The sequence below is a fragment of the Rhopalosiphum maidis genome, chromosome 2, assembly GCF_003676215.2.
Source record: "Rhopalosiphum maidis isolate BTI-1 chromosome 2, ASM367621v3, whole genome shotgun sequence".
NCBI classification, from domain to species: Eukaryota; Metazoa; Arthropoda; class Insecta; order Hemiptera; family Aphididae; genus Rhopalosiphum; species Rhopalosiphum maidis.
The window spans coordinates 14,841,408-14,860,094 of record NC_040878.1 but is presented as its reverse complement, the minus strand read 5'-3'; the positions used below and the strand labels follow the sequence as shown (position 1 = coordinate 14,860,094).

General features: G+C 27.5%; 1 protein-coding gene across 1 annotated transcript; it reads left to right on the top strand.

The window, feature by feature from the left end:
• Positions 1-1,185: 1,185 nt before the first annotated feature.
• On the top strand, positions 1,186-17,173 carry LOC113550969. Its single transcript, XM_026952947.1, has 9 exons — positions 1,186-1,311; positions 1,524-1,632; positions 4,522-4,636; positions 4,695-4,888; positions 10,723-10,899; positions 11,188-11,412; positions 11,975-12,127; positions 14,180-14,485; positions 16,997-17,173. Exons 4-9 carry the CDS (start codon positions 4,859-4,861, stop codon positions 17,171-17,173), a joined length of 1,068 nt encoding a protein of 355 aa, XP_026808748.1. The 5' UTR covers positions 1,186-1,311; positions 1,524-1,632; positions 4,522-4,636; positions 4,695-4,858.
• The last annotated feature ends 1,514 nt before the right edge of the window (positions 17,174-18,687 follow it).

Genomic DNA, 18,687 nt, shown 5'->3' with positions numbered 1-18,687 from the left:
ATAATCTTAGAATTTAAAACAATGAATTACAATTCTAGACAGGCAGATTAAAAATTAGCTAATTAAAAGGAAACATAAGTATACAATCTATTTTTCTTTTACATTTTATGATATTAATTTAGTGGATAAGTATCTAATTATTAGTTTATTATAATAATGTATACACTGCAGCAGTATAAAAATTTGTTATTATAAAATTTTAATGAATTAAGATTCGTTATCTACAATCTACTTTAATTTTCAATATCACCTACACCTATTGTCTTAGATTATTAATTAATATTATTCTTAGTAAGTATATAGACATCTAAAGACCAACAACTTAGAAATCTATTTGAATTTTCAATTAATACACATAGTCATAAAAAGCATCTGGTTTATGGTTAACAATTGTAAAATAGAGAATTACTTAGTTCTTATTCGAAAAATACTGGTTGGTTTTAAGTTAAAACTTTTAACTCAACCATAGGCTAAAGTATCGTACCTATTCTAAGTAAATATGCTGTACTTAACAATTCCAAAAATTATAATTAGAACGAATGCATAACTAAGCCTTAAGGAAGAGTGAAGTGTGCATGTTTGGTAAATCTTGTTATGTGGACGTATATGTTAATACATAATAATAATATTATTATATACCTATTACCTATAACCATTGATTTTAGAATAATAGAATATAATAGACTATTCTATAATTAATGTTACAAGCTACAACTAGTAAAACTTAACCTACTTATTGACAATAAGTTAGATGATGGCGAGTAATACAATGCTGAATGCAGTACCTACCTATGCATAATAATGTGTATCTACTATCTATTTATATATATACCTACCTATCGTCTATTATTGACTATTGTACACAAATCAAATAAATAGGTAATAAATAAACATATCTACCTGATGACTTCCATGACTTATTATGTTATAATATTTATTATTTTTATATCTATATGACAGAAGTACAGTACATGGTCTATGCACTGCCGGTAAATAGAATAAATGTATAGAATATAATAAATAAGTTACCTTTAAACATTTACATATTTTATAGACGTTATTGATTAAACACCGAGTGCGCGTTTACAAATAATGAAAAAATAAATTTCAGTTAGGTATTTATAACGTTATAAGGTACAAGTGTGCGTCGCATAGTATTGCCGTTTGCCACACTCGATTCTATACGACCGTCGTAGCGTCGTTCGGTGGCCTATAACAGTGGAAAAAACTTATACACCGATCGTGTAACGGCGTGGGCGCCACACCAGCTCCAGTGGTCTTCATTGTCTTCAACCCTTATAGGATTCAGGGGTATTTTATTATAGTCGTTTTTTTGCGAACATGATGCTTCAAAAGAAAAAACGAATAGCTAATTGATAAACACTGGTCTTTGTATAAAAGTAAAAACAGACCATAATAATTATTACCTATTAATTAATCATGTTCATATATATAAACTTGCATCGTACAGTGAAATTAAATAAATTTAAACAATATATATATTTTTTTTAAATTATTCTAAGCGGATACGTCACAACCCACCTCCCCCTCGACCAGTTAGAGCATCCGAAAACCATGGTCATAACTTCGGATGTTTTGCCTGCAACGGATCTGAAGGAACAACAACAACTGGTCAGTGCCTATATAATATATTATGTATACATACCTAGTTAATGCGTATAGGAATAGGATAGATACGTTGAACATAATAATATAGATTTGTATGAGGGGCTAAACTACGCTCCTCCCTAAAACTCGTTTAAAAATGTCAATTTGCAATGCGTCCACGATCCTATGAACGTTTATGAGCAAAATGCCTTTTTTTCGTTTTTGATATTTATAGAATTATTAGCTACGAATTCTGCGATAATTAAAAGTATATAGGTACGTGATGTAGTTGGTATACTCTCCTATTTTTAAATAGTTTTTTTAAACCATGTAAATATAAAAAAAAATGGCTTGTTCATAAAAATATAAATGCGTTTATAGACAAACATCGTAATTAGGGGTATTGAATTGTTGTTTAAGTAAAATTAATCTATATACCTACACTATACTCGAATCTCACACTTCGCAGTATAATATAATAATTAATAGTTTATAATTAAATAAATAATTCAGTAAAACGTGATTGAACATATCACCTATACTTACCTTTTTAACAATACAAATACACGATTGAGTATTTTATGGTACGTTCCCACATTTACTTTGCTGTACAGTACTTTATCTATAAATTTAGAATTAACTGCAGCTTAAGGTTCGTAAACTATCGATTAAAATAGTTTTCATTCTATGGATTGTACATCGACCAGTGGCGTGTCATACATGCGTGCGATGTGTGCAAATGCTACAAGCCCTCGGCTTGGGGGGGGGGGGGGCATTATTGCTCAACGTTCCGCAAAAAAAAAATGAAATACAGTTATGTACGAAAAAATAAAAAAAATAATTTTCAATTTCAAATGGATCTTATTTTCTTAATCAGATATACCAGTATATCATTGTTATATAATATAAATTTATGTATATCAATATTTTTTAGAATAAAAAGTTGTAGGAGGGGCCATTTTTTAGTTTTTCACACAGGCTCATTTTTGGGATAAACCGCCACCGACATCGACGTTTATAAAACAGTCCTTTGACCCAATATTTTACTGTCCGAAGACTAAGAGTTCAGCTATTATAACAAATATCTGTTTCTTTTCCTATTTTGTTATTATAATTACATACCTATATAAATTTATACACGTGGAATACTTATTTTTTTTAATTAGATATGCATGGTCACTTTAGGATACCTATAGGCAGTAACTAATAACTAGTGAGCCTAAATATTTTACTATTATTACCAAACAGGTAAATTAACATAGGTACTACCACGGCTTAAGATCGTGGGTACTACCTACTACCTATCTATAATACGCTGCATATGACTATAAAGTCATTCTTTTAACTCGTACCATATATTTTTTATTAACGTAATTATTTAAATTAATATTTTTTGTATAATGTAGTTCAGCATTTTAAATAACAACACCACATAGTTTTTTATGCTCAATCTTGTAGTAGGTTTTCTTTTAACATTTTTATATCCTTTGATTAGCCAATAAATGTGTTCAGCGTATCTTAAAAAAATGTATTTTATGCGTGTCGCAGCCAAATAAATAAATTGTGAATTTTTTTTTTTATATTTATCACTCTTTTGATAAAATTCTAAATACCTACACTCGTAAATGGTTCGTTGAACTACGAAATACGTTTCTTCGTATATTTGCACCATCACGAATACTTTCGATTTCTCTTTCTCTCAAAAAAAAAAATTATCTTGTAAATATGTGTTTAGTATATAATAAATAAGAAAATATACTTTATAGTTATTGTTTAAAACAGCCGTAAGTACCTGCAGCTATATACAAATACTCTAAGCATTATCCAACGTCATGGACTGCGTACCGCAGCGTCCTTTGTAACACAAGGTATTTCCGATTTACAAAACTCTTCTTATACAAGGTGTCTTATGTTTATTTATGCCCACCAGACGTCAACAAATATTATGCTTAATACTTCACAATGTTGATTAATGATTATACTCCGTCATGTTCGATGACCATTGTGGTATGTAGAGTAGAAACTGTGTTATAAAAATATTATTAAAAAAAATATTAACTCCTATCCATCCATATACATAGGTTAAGTAAAAACACTAAAAACTAGTCGATGGTGTAATTATTGCAGCGGCGCAGAGTAAGTAAATAAAAACACAACTTCAAAACTGTATAGCTGAAACACCTAAAACCAAACATAATGTTATAGCAAAAAATAATAATCAATACAAATATGATAAACGTCGTTCATACGAAAATAATATGATTTTAATCAGTTATAAAAATGTATCGACATGGACGATCAATAATATCTAATCACCCGGCGACACACCCTGTATATAATATATAACTATAGGCCGTGTCACAATAATACATTAATACCTATACATAATAATACACTATTCACTATTCAGCGATCGATTGGACACGCCGACCGTATAACGACGTCAAAGCGTAACTCTCGGGAAATCGCATTTTCCGCAGGTACCTACCTGTATATATGTGTTTATACAAAGCCACCTATAGCTATAATAGTATAGGTACACGAAGCCAATGAATTTACGTGGTTAGGTATACGCAACACGATGAGCAGCAGTCTTTCAAATTTTGCGCTAAAAATTCGGCATACATATTATATAGAGTAACACAACTATATCATGATGTTTAAAAAATATTCGTTGTTCATGAAATCCCCGCCAACATTGTGAATTTAGACGTTGCTGTAATTTAATCATAAAATATAATAATAATAATAATAATATAGCAATATTATTATACGCGTATTTACAAAGATTTGTGTTATTTTGGGTAAATAAATGTATAGAATACGGCGCGCGGAAAATCGAATCGTTGCGGTGCAATCGCGATTCCTACTTTCGACCTTCCTACCTACAATATACAATAATATAATGTTTAGATCTGTTCGTTGGTGTACATAGGATTTGGGGCGCAACAGTCTTCCGTCGAAAAGCGTGCACGCGCGTCGTGTCGTTCCTCTGTATACGATATTGCTCTGCTGTGCACATAAATAGGTATATTAATTATTATTTATAATTATCTGAAGGCATAATTTAACATTGTATTATACAGTGTCGAGGACTATGTAATATATGTACTAATATGTACATTTAAAGCGGTGCACATCATATCAAACTCGTTCATTATAATACGCCTATACGGCGCGGAATATTCACTCCGCTTCGCCATCACCGTACCAGTTACTATATACTAAATACATAATATACGTAAAAACAATGTCAGTCGGCGACTTGAACTTTACAACGGTAAGCACATCACATATAAATATTATTCTACACGATTAAAATTTTAATCATTATAAAAGGCACATTAGTTAAGTCTTATAGGTAACTGCCATTTTAACGTCGTACGTCGACTAAATAGGTATTTATATTTGTTAGATATAATAGAAACGCATTGAGTAGGTACCTATACATATTTTTAATTTGAAAATGTACATTAATAGTTATTAGCCAATATAGCTTATTATAGTTACTGATTTACTATATTCGTAGATAGGTAGGTACCTACTAATTAACATTACGAGCTTATTATGTGTAGACGTTGCGTTGGCGACTGTTGAATTTAGTTAGGCAAACTTCCAGCTCCGGACAAAATCAATTTAATTTAGCCTAGTAGGTAATGGACATTTTTTATTAAATGATAATTTATTGATGTTTCTCTGTAAAATTTATAACGGGATATATTGGTAATAAGAGAACTTTTTTTTTATGTTACATAATAAAATAATTTTCCAACTTATAATATTACAATAAGCTCACATTTCGCATAATATTATTAAGTACTATAATAATTATTTCCAAAAATGGATGTAGTTGTTGGCAGCAAATTGAATCTAACCAGTAGGTACTTTGAGCCTTTTAGGGTCTAAAGTAAAAAATTTCCAGTACTTTTTTTTATAATCGAGAAAAATAAAGAAAAAATTACACACCTTTAAGCCATAGTAGTGAGTAGTGACCCACTCGGCACTTAATGTACAGCATAGGTACCCACTTGCCTACCTTTTTTTAAATTTTAAGTCGTTAATTTTTTTTAACTAAAAACATTGTTTGATTATTACTATACCTATCATAATAATTAGGTATTATTTACCATGTAAAGTGAACAAATGTATGAACACTTTGTTCATATATTATTCAAGAACAATTTGAACGAATTGCTAAAATTAGTAAATACTTTTTTATCAGATAATATATTTATATATGATTTATGTTTGATTAAATATACTTTAACATAACTTTAAAAAATAACGTCCTGAAATTAAAGATCGTTATAATTATGGATGATAAAACAAATTGACCAAAAGACATTGAGCACACATTTGTATAATTTATCTTCGAAGTGAGACGAACACAATTTGCATATAGAAGTTCTCGGTATAAAATTGGTAGTAAATATACAGAATATAACGATGTTAAGGTTAACAATGATAAATGTTTATTTGGCAATTAATCGTAGTCAATTTAACTACATATTTTTTTAATTTTAAAAGAAACTCATAATAAACTAATAAAAACGAACTATATGTACTTATTTCTGACTACCGTTCCATATACCATTATTTTTATTTGAATTTAATTGATATTATTTAAGGATTTTTATATACCTAAGTATAAATTTGTAAAGTACTAAAGTTTATATCCTTTAGTGTATGGTATGAACACCCATAATTTTGTAAATTGAAATTATATTCAATAGGTATTAATTTTGTTATTTTATTTACGACTCTGTTGTTATTATATTATTTTATACAAAAGCAATTTATAACATGTTTTTACGTGATTTTTTTTTTTTTTTAAGTAACAATATAAAATAACAAAAACATGGAACCAACATGGCAACATTTCACGCAAAAAAAAAAAATAATTAATTTATAAATTGAATGATTTGATTTAAATTGATTCGTCATGACCATGAATCATGCACAAAATCCTATTTATCTATTTACAAGATTTGGCAAAACGTAAAAATTAAAATTCAATAATATCTTGTTGTAGTTGTTGAAATGAATTATTATAATTGCTATAATACCTATAATTAATGAAATTAAAAAACGAAAATATTAAGACAAAAAGAATATAGACTTTAGTACTTTACTCATAAGTCATAGGAAGTGGTTACTGGTTAAATACCATTTATTATATTTAAATTACTGACACTATGTTACGTAGTATATGTATATTATCGATTGATTTATGTTTACTTATTATAATGTTTTTATTTTTTAATCGTCTATGACTTAAATCGAAAACTGTGTAACAAATAAAAATAATTGAATATTTGAATTTATAAGAGCAATAGGATAAAATAATATGTAGTCTTTGGTCCTTCTTTAAACAATATATACATAGACAGAAGTGTAGAATAATTTACTCACTAGTTACTATTCATCTATACTTGTGTTTGTATAAATTGGTTTGGTTTCTAAGCGACGGCCACCCTTCAGGCCTGTATATGATGAATATGATCAGCAATAATCCATTATAATCGTAAATCGAGGGACATATTATTGTAAATGAAATTGCGTACCTGTACCTATGTACTCGTATAATATTTAATTTATTGTAAGTCTATTATGTAAGTACTAAGTACAATAAAAACGACAAAGAATCTAGAACGAGAAAATAAAAGATTGTTTTATTTTGGTCGATGACCTTAGGAACATATTAAGCTAGTTGTATACAATATGAATATGATACAATCATAATCGAGGCCGTGCCTGGGGAGTTCATCCCTCCTCGCCAGAAATTTTCTCTTATGATGTTAACTTAGAAATTATTTCATCATTATTTTATATACTACTTATTAAACTTTGCTTACCCCACCCCCTTAGAAAATGTTTTCCGAGTACGGCCTTGATCATTATACAAAACATGTTCTAGTGTTCTACTAAACATATAGACATTTATAAACGGAGGCGGTTCTGAGATTATTTTCATCTTTTTTAACATGTATATTATTTAATTTATTTATTATAAAGTAGGTATTTAATTAAATTGACACAAGTTGTATTTATTATTCATATAGCCTAAAATTGACTCTAATACCTAAAAGAATATAGGTACCTAATGAAATTATAATATATTGGCATGTTGTTTTCCAGTATTTATGACTAAAATTCATCAAAATTATAAATTATACCTAAATATATTATTCATTTTCATTCCTAAATGGCGCGACAAAACTCACGGCTACATATTATTAAGGTTCATTTTTATAAATACAATTTAAAATATTTCAGATTAAGGACTTGAATCTATAGATTAAACAATAATACATATTTATTACGTACCTATCTACTTATGTTTACAATGTCCATATCAGTGCTAAACTTCCGCCTAGGCAAATTAGACAGCTGCCTTTTACCTTCCAGAATCCAAGGCCCCTGGCCAGATACCAAGAAAAAAAAAATATATCGCACAAAATGGATCTTTATGGAGAAATATTTCGTGTGTAATTACCTAATTTATATATTATTTATATTTATTTATTTATTTAAGGCTTAGTTAGAAATAGGCTTATAAAATTATTATTATAAGGTAGATAGTAACTTATTGGAAATTAATATTATGTTACATCATATTGTAATGGTTGTATAAGTGATAATGTGTATCGGAATCGTATTTTAAACGATTTTAAAAGCAAATTAAAAACAGTTTTTTATGTATAATGTTCATATATTTTTAAAAGGCACCTTCTTTAGTAGCTGCCTTGGGGCCTCGAGACCCTTAACTTCGGCACGGATCTAGTGGTCTATATACAATACTATAATGTATTAATATAAGTATAATACTGAAATGTTTAAAACGTAATAATTTATAACTTTATAAGGCCACGACTTTATATATATATATTTATGTATGTATTTATATTTAGGGTTTTAAAATTTCATGAAATTTATTTTCTTGAAATATTTCATTGCAATGAAAAATAAAATATAAATTATTATATCTTAAAGTTCATAATCACGTCAACTTGCAAGTGAAAATTTTTAAAAGTTGGTTTATTGTGTGAAACAAAGAAATTATGTATAATAAATAATAATAATAATAATCATAAAGATCCAATTAGTAATACAAATAATGAATTAAAAAAATATCAAGAATGTATAGCGCATATTTTTGCATATTTACTATGAATATTTTCTGTGTTTAATCAATATATTATTTCTAATCAACTATAACCGATCATGTTTAAAAAAAGAAAAAATATTTTTCGATATTTCAAAAAGAGTGAAATTTTAATTTTTGAAATATTTCAAATTTAGAACCCTATTCATATTGTTGATAAACAATAAACATTTCTATACTTATTACATTTTAAATTTGTTAACTATTTACTAAATGTATGTAATATAGAATTATAGATTATAGTCTGACAATCTGTATTATACTAAAACAATATATATTCTTTGTATTACGAAAACAAAAGTGTTGCATAATAAACGTAGGCACCTACATAACAACAGTATAATATAATCATATTTTATAATAATTAATAACTAATAAATAATATAATTACTTATAGCTTAAGTCATGGTTTCGCGATATTTTGTTATACATTTGCGTAAGTATAATTTATAAATACATATATTACATCCCAATTCCCAATAATGTAGAATGTAGATATAGGGATCGTATTATGCGTTGTTTTTTAAAAGTTAGCATGCAAATTGCTCAATTTATAATATTAATTATTAGCAGTAGTTTTAATAAATATATTTTGTAATGTTTGCCACATATTGATGTAACTATGTATAAGTATCAGACATCAGAGGCCAAAGACTCAAAGAAGCAAAATAATTAAGTTATTTTTAAAATTTAAGGGAAACAGTAGATTTAAATGATTTAACAACAGGAAAGCAAGGTTTTCAATGTTTTAATTGTTTTAATTGTTTCTAATTATAATTTATAGTTATACACGTGTTATTTGTTTCGCCATGTGTATGTACAGATTATGGAACAACCGAACGTCTGAACAAGTTTCATACAATGTATCTATCCATTTCACGAAACTGATCAAAACGCAAAATAGACGCGATATACATATTGGAAAGGTCGATAAGAACAAAAATATTGTCGAATTGAATATTGTAGATTTTAAATTTATTATATTATAGTAAACCTTGTATGGTAATATGACATATTCGTACTACGTAGTAAGTAGGTAGTAACATTAATTATAATACTACTTATTGTAATTGTAATTAAAGTAATGCGCATGAATTAAGCTATTAAGAATATACAAACATAGAAAAGATATATAAATAATTATAATCAATATTGACAATATTCGATAATCATATAATACTTATATATTATATTATGTACCTACCTATATATTAATTAGGTACCTATAATGTTACTATTATGTTAGGTATATTACCTATACATACATAATTTTTTTAAACATGGAATATTCGTAGTAATTAGGTTAAACGTTTAAACAACACAAATTACCGTTGTTTTTTAATGAAATTAGTATCTACAAATCGCATAATACACACAAGATGTAAAATAGACCACACAAACTATTTATACTTTGTACATACCTATTAAACCTTTACATATAGCACTGATCAGAACGTACGCAGAAAAAAGTTTGGGGGGGGGGTATTTTTGAAAATTAGTTATTGAAAAGTAGAACTTTTTTTAATAAATATACAAACATTTTTTATGAAAATTAGGTATACTTAAACTACTTTTTTTAAATACAAACATTGATATAAAAAAATAATATTAAAATTAAATAAGTAAATAACATTACAAAAAAACCCAAGTATTCAGGGGGTGTTTGAACACCCAAAACATTCCCCTGTGTACGTGCCTGGCACCGATTTTTCATACTAATTATTACATTTTTATAAACAGTTATTTTAATAATAAGGAGACGTTGATGGGGGATATAACATTTTGATAAGTTATCCTTAGGATATAGTTTTCAGTAGGTTATCGCCTTATCGGCCAACTTAATATTACCTACGTCTTGAATCAAAATAATATATACCTATATATGATTAATAATTAGGTATATAGAAAAATATATAAACAATATAAATCTAAATGAAATTTTTTTTAAGGTCAAACCGTTAGACGTCAACAGGTATGCAACTAAAAAGACCATTGCTCAGGGAATGTTGGACATCGCCTTGTTGACAGCCAACGCAAACCAACTGAAATACATCCTTCAAGTGGGTGAGAAACACGAGTTTTACAAGCCTCTGTTAGTATTGATTGCCACGTCTATATTTTTACAAGTGAGTTGACGCACCTATTGACCTATATGATATGTATATTATAATATATACAACATAGGTATTACTATAGACAGTAATATAGGCGATAGACCTGACTTAACCTATAGTAAAAAAGCGCACGATTTATCTGAAAGGTTGACATTTTTTGAAGAGCGAAAACGAATTAACTATAATTTTTAAAATCAAAAATAAACTCTCTAAGTAGTTACATGTATAAAATATATATTATATTATACCACTTTGACCACTATTGACATTATTGCTGCTGAAATACTACGCGTCCTATAGGTGTTCATGGGAATGATATTTCTATCACTAAACCTGCTTCGGGACTGTCGTTTCCATTTGATCGAGTACAAGACGTCGTCGCTGTTCATTAACCAAGTGCCAGTCGTATGCACGTTTATGGTGTTCACTATCAACATAATAATAGGAGCTTTTGATTCCGGATTAGCCAGCATCGTACCGACATCAACATTCAACGCACCGTCCGTTCCGTCCATCAATTCCAATTGACAAATTATGTATATACCGATAATAATAAAAAAAAAAAACAATCGATGTACACTAATACGGATTATAATATTATGAAATTATATTATATTACTGTACTGTATTTGCTAACTACCAGACGATATTAATTTTAAATTTAATATAATTAAACATATTCATGGGTGCCGGGGAGGGGGGCTAAAGGTAAGGTTATAACCTTACAACCTAACCTGCGCGGGGAGGGGAAATATCAACTTATGATTTAATAAATATTACCATGATATTATTAATTTATGATTTAAACATCATAAGATAAATTATTTAAATTACATTGGGATAGGATATGAAATAAGCATAAAATTACACAATGTGTACAAATTAAAAATTTTAGAAAAGGTGACCAATTAAAGCATATAATATTAAAGGAATTTCGGGTAGGTTACTATTCAATAGGTACATTATGTCGACCGTCGTCATTCAAGACTGTACATTACTTATCATATTATTAGGAGTGTATAAATACAACTCGAAAAATATCCAAATTTTATGATATAGTATACTGTGTGTTCTGTTCTATATATAGGTGCTCGTTGGTGGGATATTTTTGGTTGTTGGAGGGCTGGACATAAAGAAAGAAAAAGACCAACGAAAGTGTTTGATTTTAAACGACGTTTCCGTCATCATGGTTTTCCTGATAACTACGATCAATATAACCATATCAGGTTTTGGATTTGACGTTAGTTCCTCGCCGATCACAAATTTGAAAAAACTGAACTGATATAAGTCAGTTGTACCTCTTCGCTTTTTTACCTCCTAAAAAATGTTTTCAAGTAAAATACCTAATAATACTTATATAATTGTACATTTTAAAAATATAGTTTATTTAAACATAAATAAAATATTGGTTTTCTTTTCATCCTTCTCTTTTGATACCTATATATTGGCTATATTACAATTTATGACTAAGTACAATACTAGTACCCATATAAAATCGGATTATTATACCTAGGTGGCTAGGTATCTACTTTATAAATATGTAGGTATTTTAAATTGATATTTAAATTTAAAATATTATTATTATTATAGATTATTATATTTATTGTTTCTATTGATGATTACAGTTGACTTAAATCATTATTTGTTTATATGAGACATATTTTTTTTAAATTGTAGGCAATCATTAAGTAAATACTAGTATGTTTATAAGCACATACATTTACCCAAAAATTCTGGGAGAGGGCTGAAGCCCACCCAAGCCTCCCCTCTAGTTATGTTTATGTTGATTCAACTGATAATTTAGTATAAATACATAAAAATTAATAATCATGAGTTAACTTAAATATAAAAGCAATTTTATAGTTAATTATTTTTGAAACAGTAAGAATTATTTAAATAATAAAACACAATTTTTATATAAGTAATTGTTTTAATTAATTAGATGAATAAACTATTATCTCACTCAGTTTTTGAGTATCAATAGCTATATTTTTTCTATGGTCATCAACATAAATCAGGTAAGATTTAAATAATATTAACGCAAAGCCGACGCGGTGAAAATTATTCGTCTAAAAATAAACTATTGAAACTATAAAACAATAAATAATAATTATTAATAAGACAGAAACGAAATTTCGAAAACTAAAATTATATTTCTATTATAGAATTTCAAATTTGGAGACAAATCCATAAGCTATACAAGAATATTATTTAAGTTAACTTTCAAAAGTCAATGTCTTATCTTTATTATACATATTTTTTTTATGCAATAATTGCATGATCGCTGAATCTAACAGGAGGGTGCCGCGGCCCCTGCAGGGTCGGACAAGCGGGGTCCTCATGGCCTCGTCCGAACGCATTGTTATAAAACTTAACTTAACTTGCAGTATTGCAATTAATCCAAAAAAAACTTCCTCCAATTTGTTACTTGATAATGGTACTATTATGCACCATTTGACGAGCATCTGATTATTGATTCAATTTTCAATTTCCTGGGCACCAAAAGAAATATTGCCCCAAAAATTACGGGTGAATATTTTAATAAATACTTTATGGGGTCCCTATTCCATATATATCTACCAAGAACAAAATAATTTACGACACTAAAAAAATAAAATAAAAAACGGAGGGACCCTGGCCGCATTCGCGGCCCGTAGGCCATAGCCAGGCTAACACTGGGTACCTAACTATTAAAAATTAGTTTTTCTCGTAGTTTTCTTACTAACTTACAGTATATAATCGTTAAAATAATGAATAATAATAATATAAAAAAAAAAAAATACATAACATTTTAAATAAAGTGAACACTAAACTGTAAGCGCCTATCTAACTTTAAAGTTAAGAATATTTAGATATAATATTATAAATGACGACTCAACAATAATATAGATAATGTTAATTAATATACCTACAGCAAAATAAAATAATATGTGTAGGCATATTACATATAAATTTGAAGAGTTTTCGTGTAATAATAATTATTGTAGAGTATATTGATGAGATAATTATTGTATAAATTATACCAATTTTCGATAAGATGAATAAAATAATTATTATTATTTGAAGCCGCTACCATCATAAGCCGTTTTGATTCTCAGACATCATAAATATTTGGTGTATCTGTTGTGGTATACCACACGTCCTGTTTTTATCTCAGTGTAGTGTAGCAACTAGTAATAATACATCGGTGACCCATAATAAATTAACAACAACAACAACAATAATGCAGTGCAGTTATGTCGTTTACAACAATATTATAACAATATGCATCATATTATCGCGTAGAGTGTAGACGCGAGAGACCAAATTTCGCACAATGACGGACGTGATTACTGCGACAGACACCAATCTGGAGATAGACGATGGCGGAAACGACGAAAATCGTAAGCGTTCTGCTACTCGTCTGTTGTCCAGGTCGTTAAGCAAGATCAGCAACGCCACGTATGACACCAAGAAGAACATGGCACAGGGTATGATGGACATTGCATTGCTCACAGCTAACGCTAATCAGCTTCGTTACATATTGGAGTTCCGTGGGAAAAATTCTACAAATTTCGTTCTACTGTTGGTGCTGATCGCGTGTAGCCTCATATTACAAGTAAGAAATATATCTACTATAAATTACGGACTTACGATGTTATATAAACGCGAGAAAATCTAATACTCATATAGATTATGTATTTTGTAAAACCGTATAAACAGCAATTTTAAGAGGCTAAATTGTTTTTAATACATTTTAAATTTAATTAGGTAAAGAAATTTGTACAACCACATCCCGTGTGAAATATTTTATAAAATTATTAACAAAACTTGAATTTCTCGAACTTGAAATTTTAAAACAGATCGGTTCAAAGATAAAAATATTTAATTCCAAAAAGAATTTAATTTATACATACTTTTAAAATTATAATAATCATTTAAGTCAAAAAACTAAATGGCTCCAAAAATCAAAGTTTCAAAGCATCAATAATTTATTTAAACTTATTAATTAGCAAATATACTGTTAATTTTTTTTTTATCGTGGTCAAACTCATTTAAATATCTTTACTATCAGTTTTAACACTATGGATATGAACTCAATGATTCTAAAATAGTTGAAAAATATTGAAAAATAAGATTATTTATAGTTATTGTACAGCCGCACAGGTCTTTTTAATTTGCATAATAATTTGACATAAAAATTAAAAAGCCATTTTTTTTTAATAAGAGACAAAATTCGATTCAAGATTTTATTTATATACATTTGAAACTCAAATTTTGATAAAATTGTATACTAAGCGAAAGTAATATTTTTAGTTATTTTTTCTTATCCGAAATCCAATCCGTTTATCAAACTCACAAAAAATATGAAAAAATATTCATTCTATTATTTATTTAATTACCTATAAAAGAATTAATATTGTCAATATTTAAAAAAACTAGGAAGAATTTATTTTAATGTATAGGTAAAATAGTTAATATGTTTCGATTGACCTTTTTATTGAGAGTTACTACGATGGATGTGTTATGATAAATCATATTATTTACGGAAAATACATTCCGAGCGAAGTTAGATGTTCTATTCCTAAGGATATTTTATAATAATATATTTATAATGTTCAGTGTCGGATCTAGCATATTTTTAACTAAGGCAAAGGTTAAAATGACCCCTCTTTTATGTCACTGATATTTGGTAATTTGGCGCTCCCCGACCAAGACTTCCGGGGCATATGCTCCGATTCATTTCCCCTAGATCTGGCCTTGATAATGCTATTACTATTTATTACAAACTCAAATTACATAGGTACAGTATTATTTTATAACTAATAACTAGATACCGACTAAAAACTTAATCAGAAACTATGAATAGATTTATCGTTTATGTATTCATGCCTTCATAGTATTATACCTACATATACATTGCTAAAAATTCTAATATCTAATAAAATTGAATTACAAAAAAATAACAACAATTATTACGATTGTTCTAATTTACCAATATTCTACAGTAGACAGTAGACTCTCGATAATTCAAAAACCTCTAAAATTCGAAGAAAACATATGTCCACTCGATAAAACGAACATAATATAGTGTATGACTGTAGTGGCCGGTGGGACACTGTATAATTCGAATTTATTAATAATTGCATAAATAAAGTTTAAATACATTTAATTAAGAGTGTGGTTCAATTTACGAACTCGTATTCAGTAAGAACTTAGAACATACCTAAACATAATTTAGCAACAAAAAATAATGACAGCAACGATATAGTGTTCCTATACCTATCTTTAAAAGAAACCAAATCTTTTTTGATAGAATTGGGTGAATTTTCGAGCAATCAGAAATGGATAACAGTGAATATATGTCATTTTCAAGGCCGTTATTAATACATTAAATAACGAACGCCAACCAGATTGTGGACAAAAATGTAACGCAAAATAAAATAACTGATATTTTCAAATAAATGTATAGCGACATGGTGTATCTATATATGCCTGCAATATAATATATTGCAAAGTAAATTAAATAATAAATATATCATGTATATAGGTAATAATAATTTGGAACTCTGTGTAATTCAAATTATTAAATTTTTCTCTCGCTAAATCGATAATCTCTATAAATTGAATTTTCAGCTTAGTTGCTGTCTACTAGCTGTAATTTTAAATGACTTAAAAAAAAAATTATACATTATTTAAAACATACATTTTTAAAAATTTTTTATCATAGTTAACTTATGTGAAACTTCATTGTAAATTTTAAAGCCTTAGCTCAAATTAAATTTTATAAATTCATAACTACAAATTAACTTTTAGCGATCTTCGTAATTTTGATAATTTTGTCAAAATAAACTAAAACGCTTAAAAAAAATGTATTTTGTATTTTGTCTATGTATCATTGATATTTTTAAACAGCTATAAGAAAAAATCTAGAGAGAGATCTAGCAGTTTTGATCAAGCGTAACAATTTTTAACTTAAAAACTCAAAAATTTCAAATCTCTATATAGTTAAAATTAGTTGAATAAAAATGTGTTAATATAATATTATAAACTCTACAAAACGTTTTTACCATTATAGAAATTATTTTGTACACTTAAATTGTTTTATTGTGTTTACTGCTTGTCGTAGGTGTTTGTTGGAACTATTCTCATATTCAAAGGTCGCATGGATTGTATCAGTAGCAGTACGAATAACGAGGTTACTAAGATGGATACCATCAAATTAAACAATTACGTAGTCCTTGGAGTGTTTCTTATAACTGTCATCAACATATTCATTGCAGCGTTTACAGTAGCGCCGACCTAACATTATACTTAACACAATAGTAGCACACTGCACGCCACCAACAAAATCTTATCTATACTGTAGCACAGCAGTAGCATCCGATCCGCGATTTTCAAAGTTGTAAAAGTTGTATAACTTTGTTGTTTAATTATAAGATAAGAACATCCATATTCTATGGCACAACCTGCCAATAAATATGTGATGAATTTTAATTAATTAATTTAATTCAAATATATATAAATGAATTTCAAATTGCATTTTAATATTATATATTGATTTAAAAATGATTACAGTATGATAAGTATAAAATAAAATACAGAATAATTAAATAAAACCAGGGGTAGAAAACGCAGAAAAAAATGTTAAAAACAAAAACTAAAAAAATTAAAAAGATGAGGGATTTTAAGTATTAAAAAAAAAAAAGGAATTTTTTAGTAGGATAATTCAAGTTATTTAAGGTATTCTAGTTTGTCTATACAAACATAATATTGTTCTGTGATAAATAGTGTGAACTGTGAAGTTTCTCATTGTTAAAATTAGCTTTTACCAGATAAGAATAACATCAGAAATTATAGAAAATATTAATATTTTAATTAGTGGCAGATTAAACTTCACGGCGCCCTAAGGCATGCTCAGTGGTTACAGCTAATCTTTTTTTTTAATACTATCCAAGGATTGTAGTTTAAATGGGCTAACATCGAAGAGTGATGGATAATTGGGTATAGCTCAGGTATTCCGCCGAGAGTGAAAAATAGTAATGGTTCAATTTTTTTGAGAATAAAAATAAAATAACATAACAAGTTTGCCGCCCAAGACTCAAGCCATTAGAGGTTAATAGTTAATCCGCCACTGATTTGAATAACAATTATAGTTCTCAATACATTTATTTATTGATATTGTTGATAAAAAAAAAATTGTATGAAAAAATGTTTTCCAACCCCTGATATAAACAATCTCATGTAATAATAAGTAGTAATCTTAAATGGTTAGAGATAATATTTTTAATAAATTAATTTGTTTTACCATAATTTTATTATAGAATCTTAGTAAATTAAATTAACGATAATAATTAAATAATATTATGTAAAATATAAATTTTAAGTGTATCATAGAAAAAATTATTATTGATAAGAAATAAATTAATTTAGGCGATTAAAAAATATATTATTATTTTGTACACGTTAAACTTTGCATAAGTAGTAATGTAGTCTCATATTTTTTTTAACTTTACTGTTAACTTAATACTTTAATAGTTTAATGTAATATTATCAGGGCCCAGAATTATATGCATTTGCATACTTATTTTTATTAGTTTAAAAAATAGCTAGGCATAAGATATACATGTTAAATCTTAGCTTAATGAGAGGGTATCTAAAATTGTATTTTGTATATTTTTGCACATATTGAAAAAAATAGTTAGATTCAATACTATTAAAGTATTAACTTAAGGATGTATTCACATTTAGATTATTTTTACCAATTATCAACTCATTGATCTTTCGATTAATTTAAGTTCACTAAAACAAGATATTGTT

Coding starts and splice junctions, on each gene's coding strand:
- LOC113550969 (XM_026952947.1), top strand. CDS start 4,859: ATGTCAGTCGGCGACTTGAACTTTACAACG. Junction 4,889..10,722: donor GCGACTTGAACTTTACAACG/GTAAGCACATCA, acceptor ATTTTTTTTAAG/GTCAAACCGTTAGACGTCAA. Junction 12,128..14,179: donor TATCAGGTTTTGGATTTGAC/GTTAGTTCCTCG, acceptor CGTAGAGTGTAG/ACGCGAGAGACCAAATTTCG.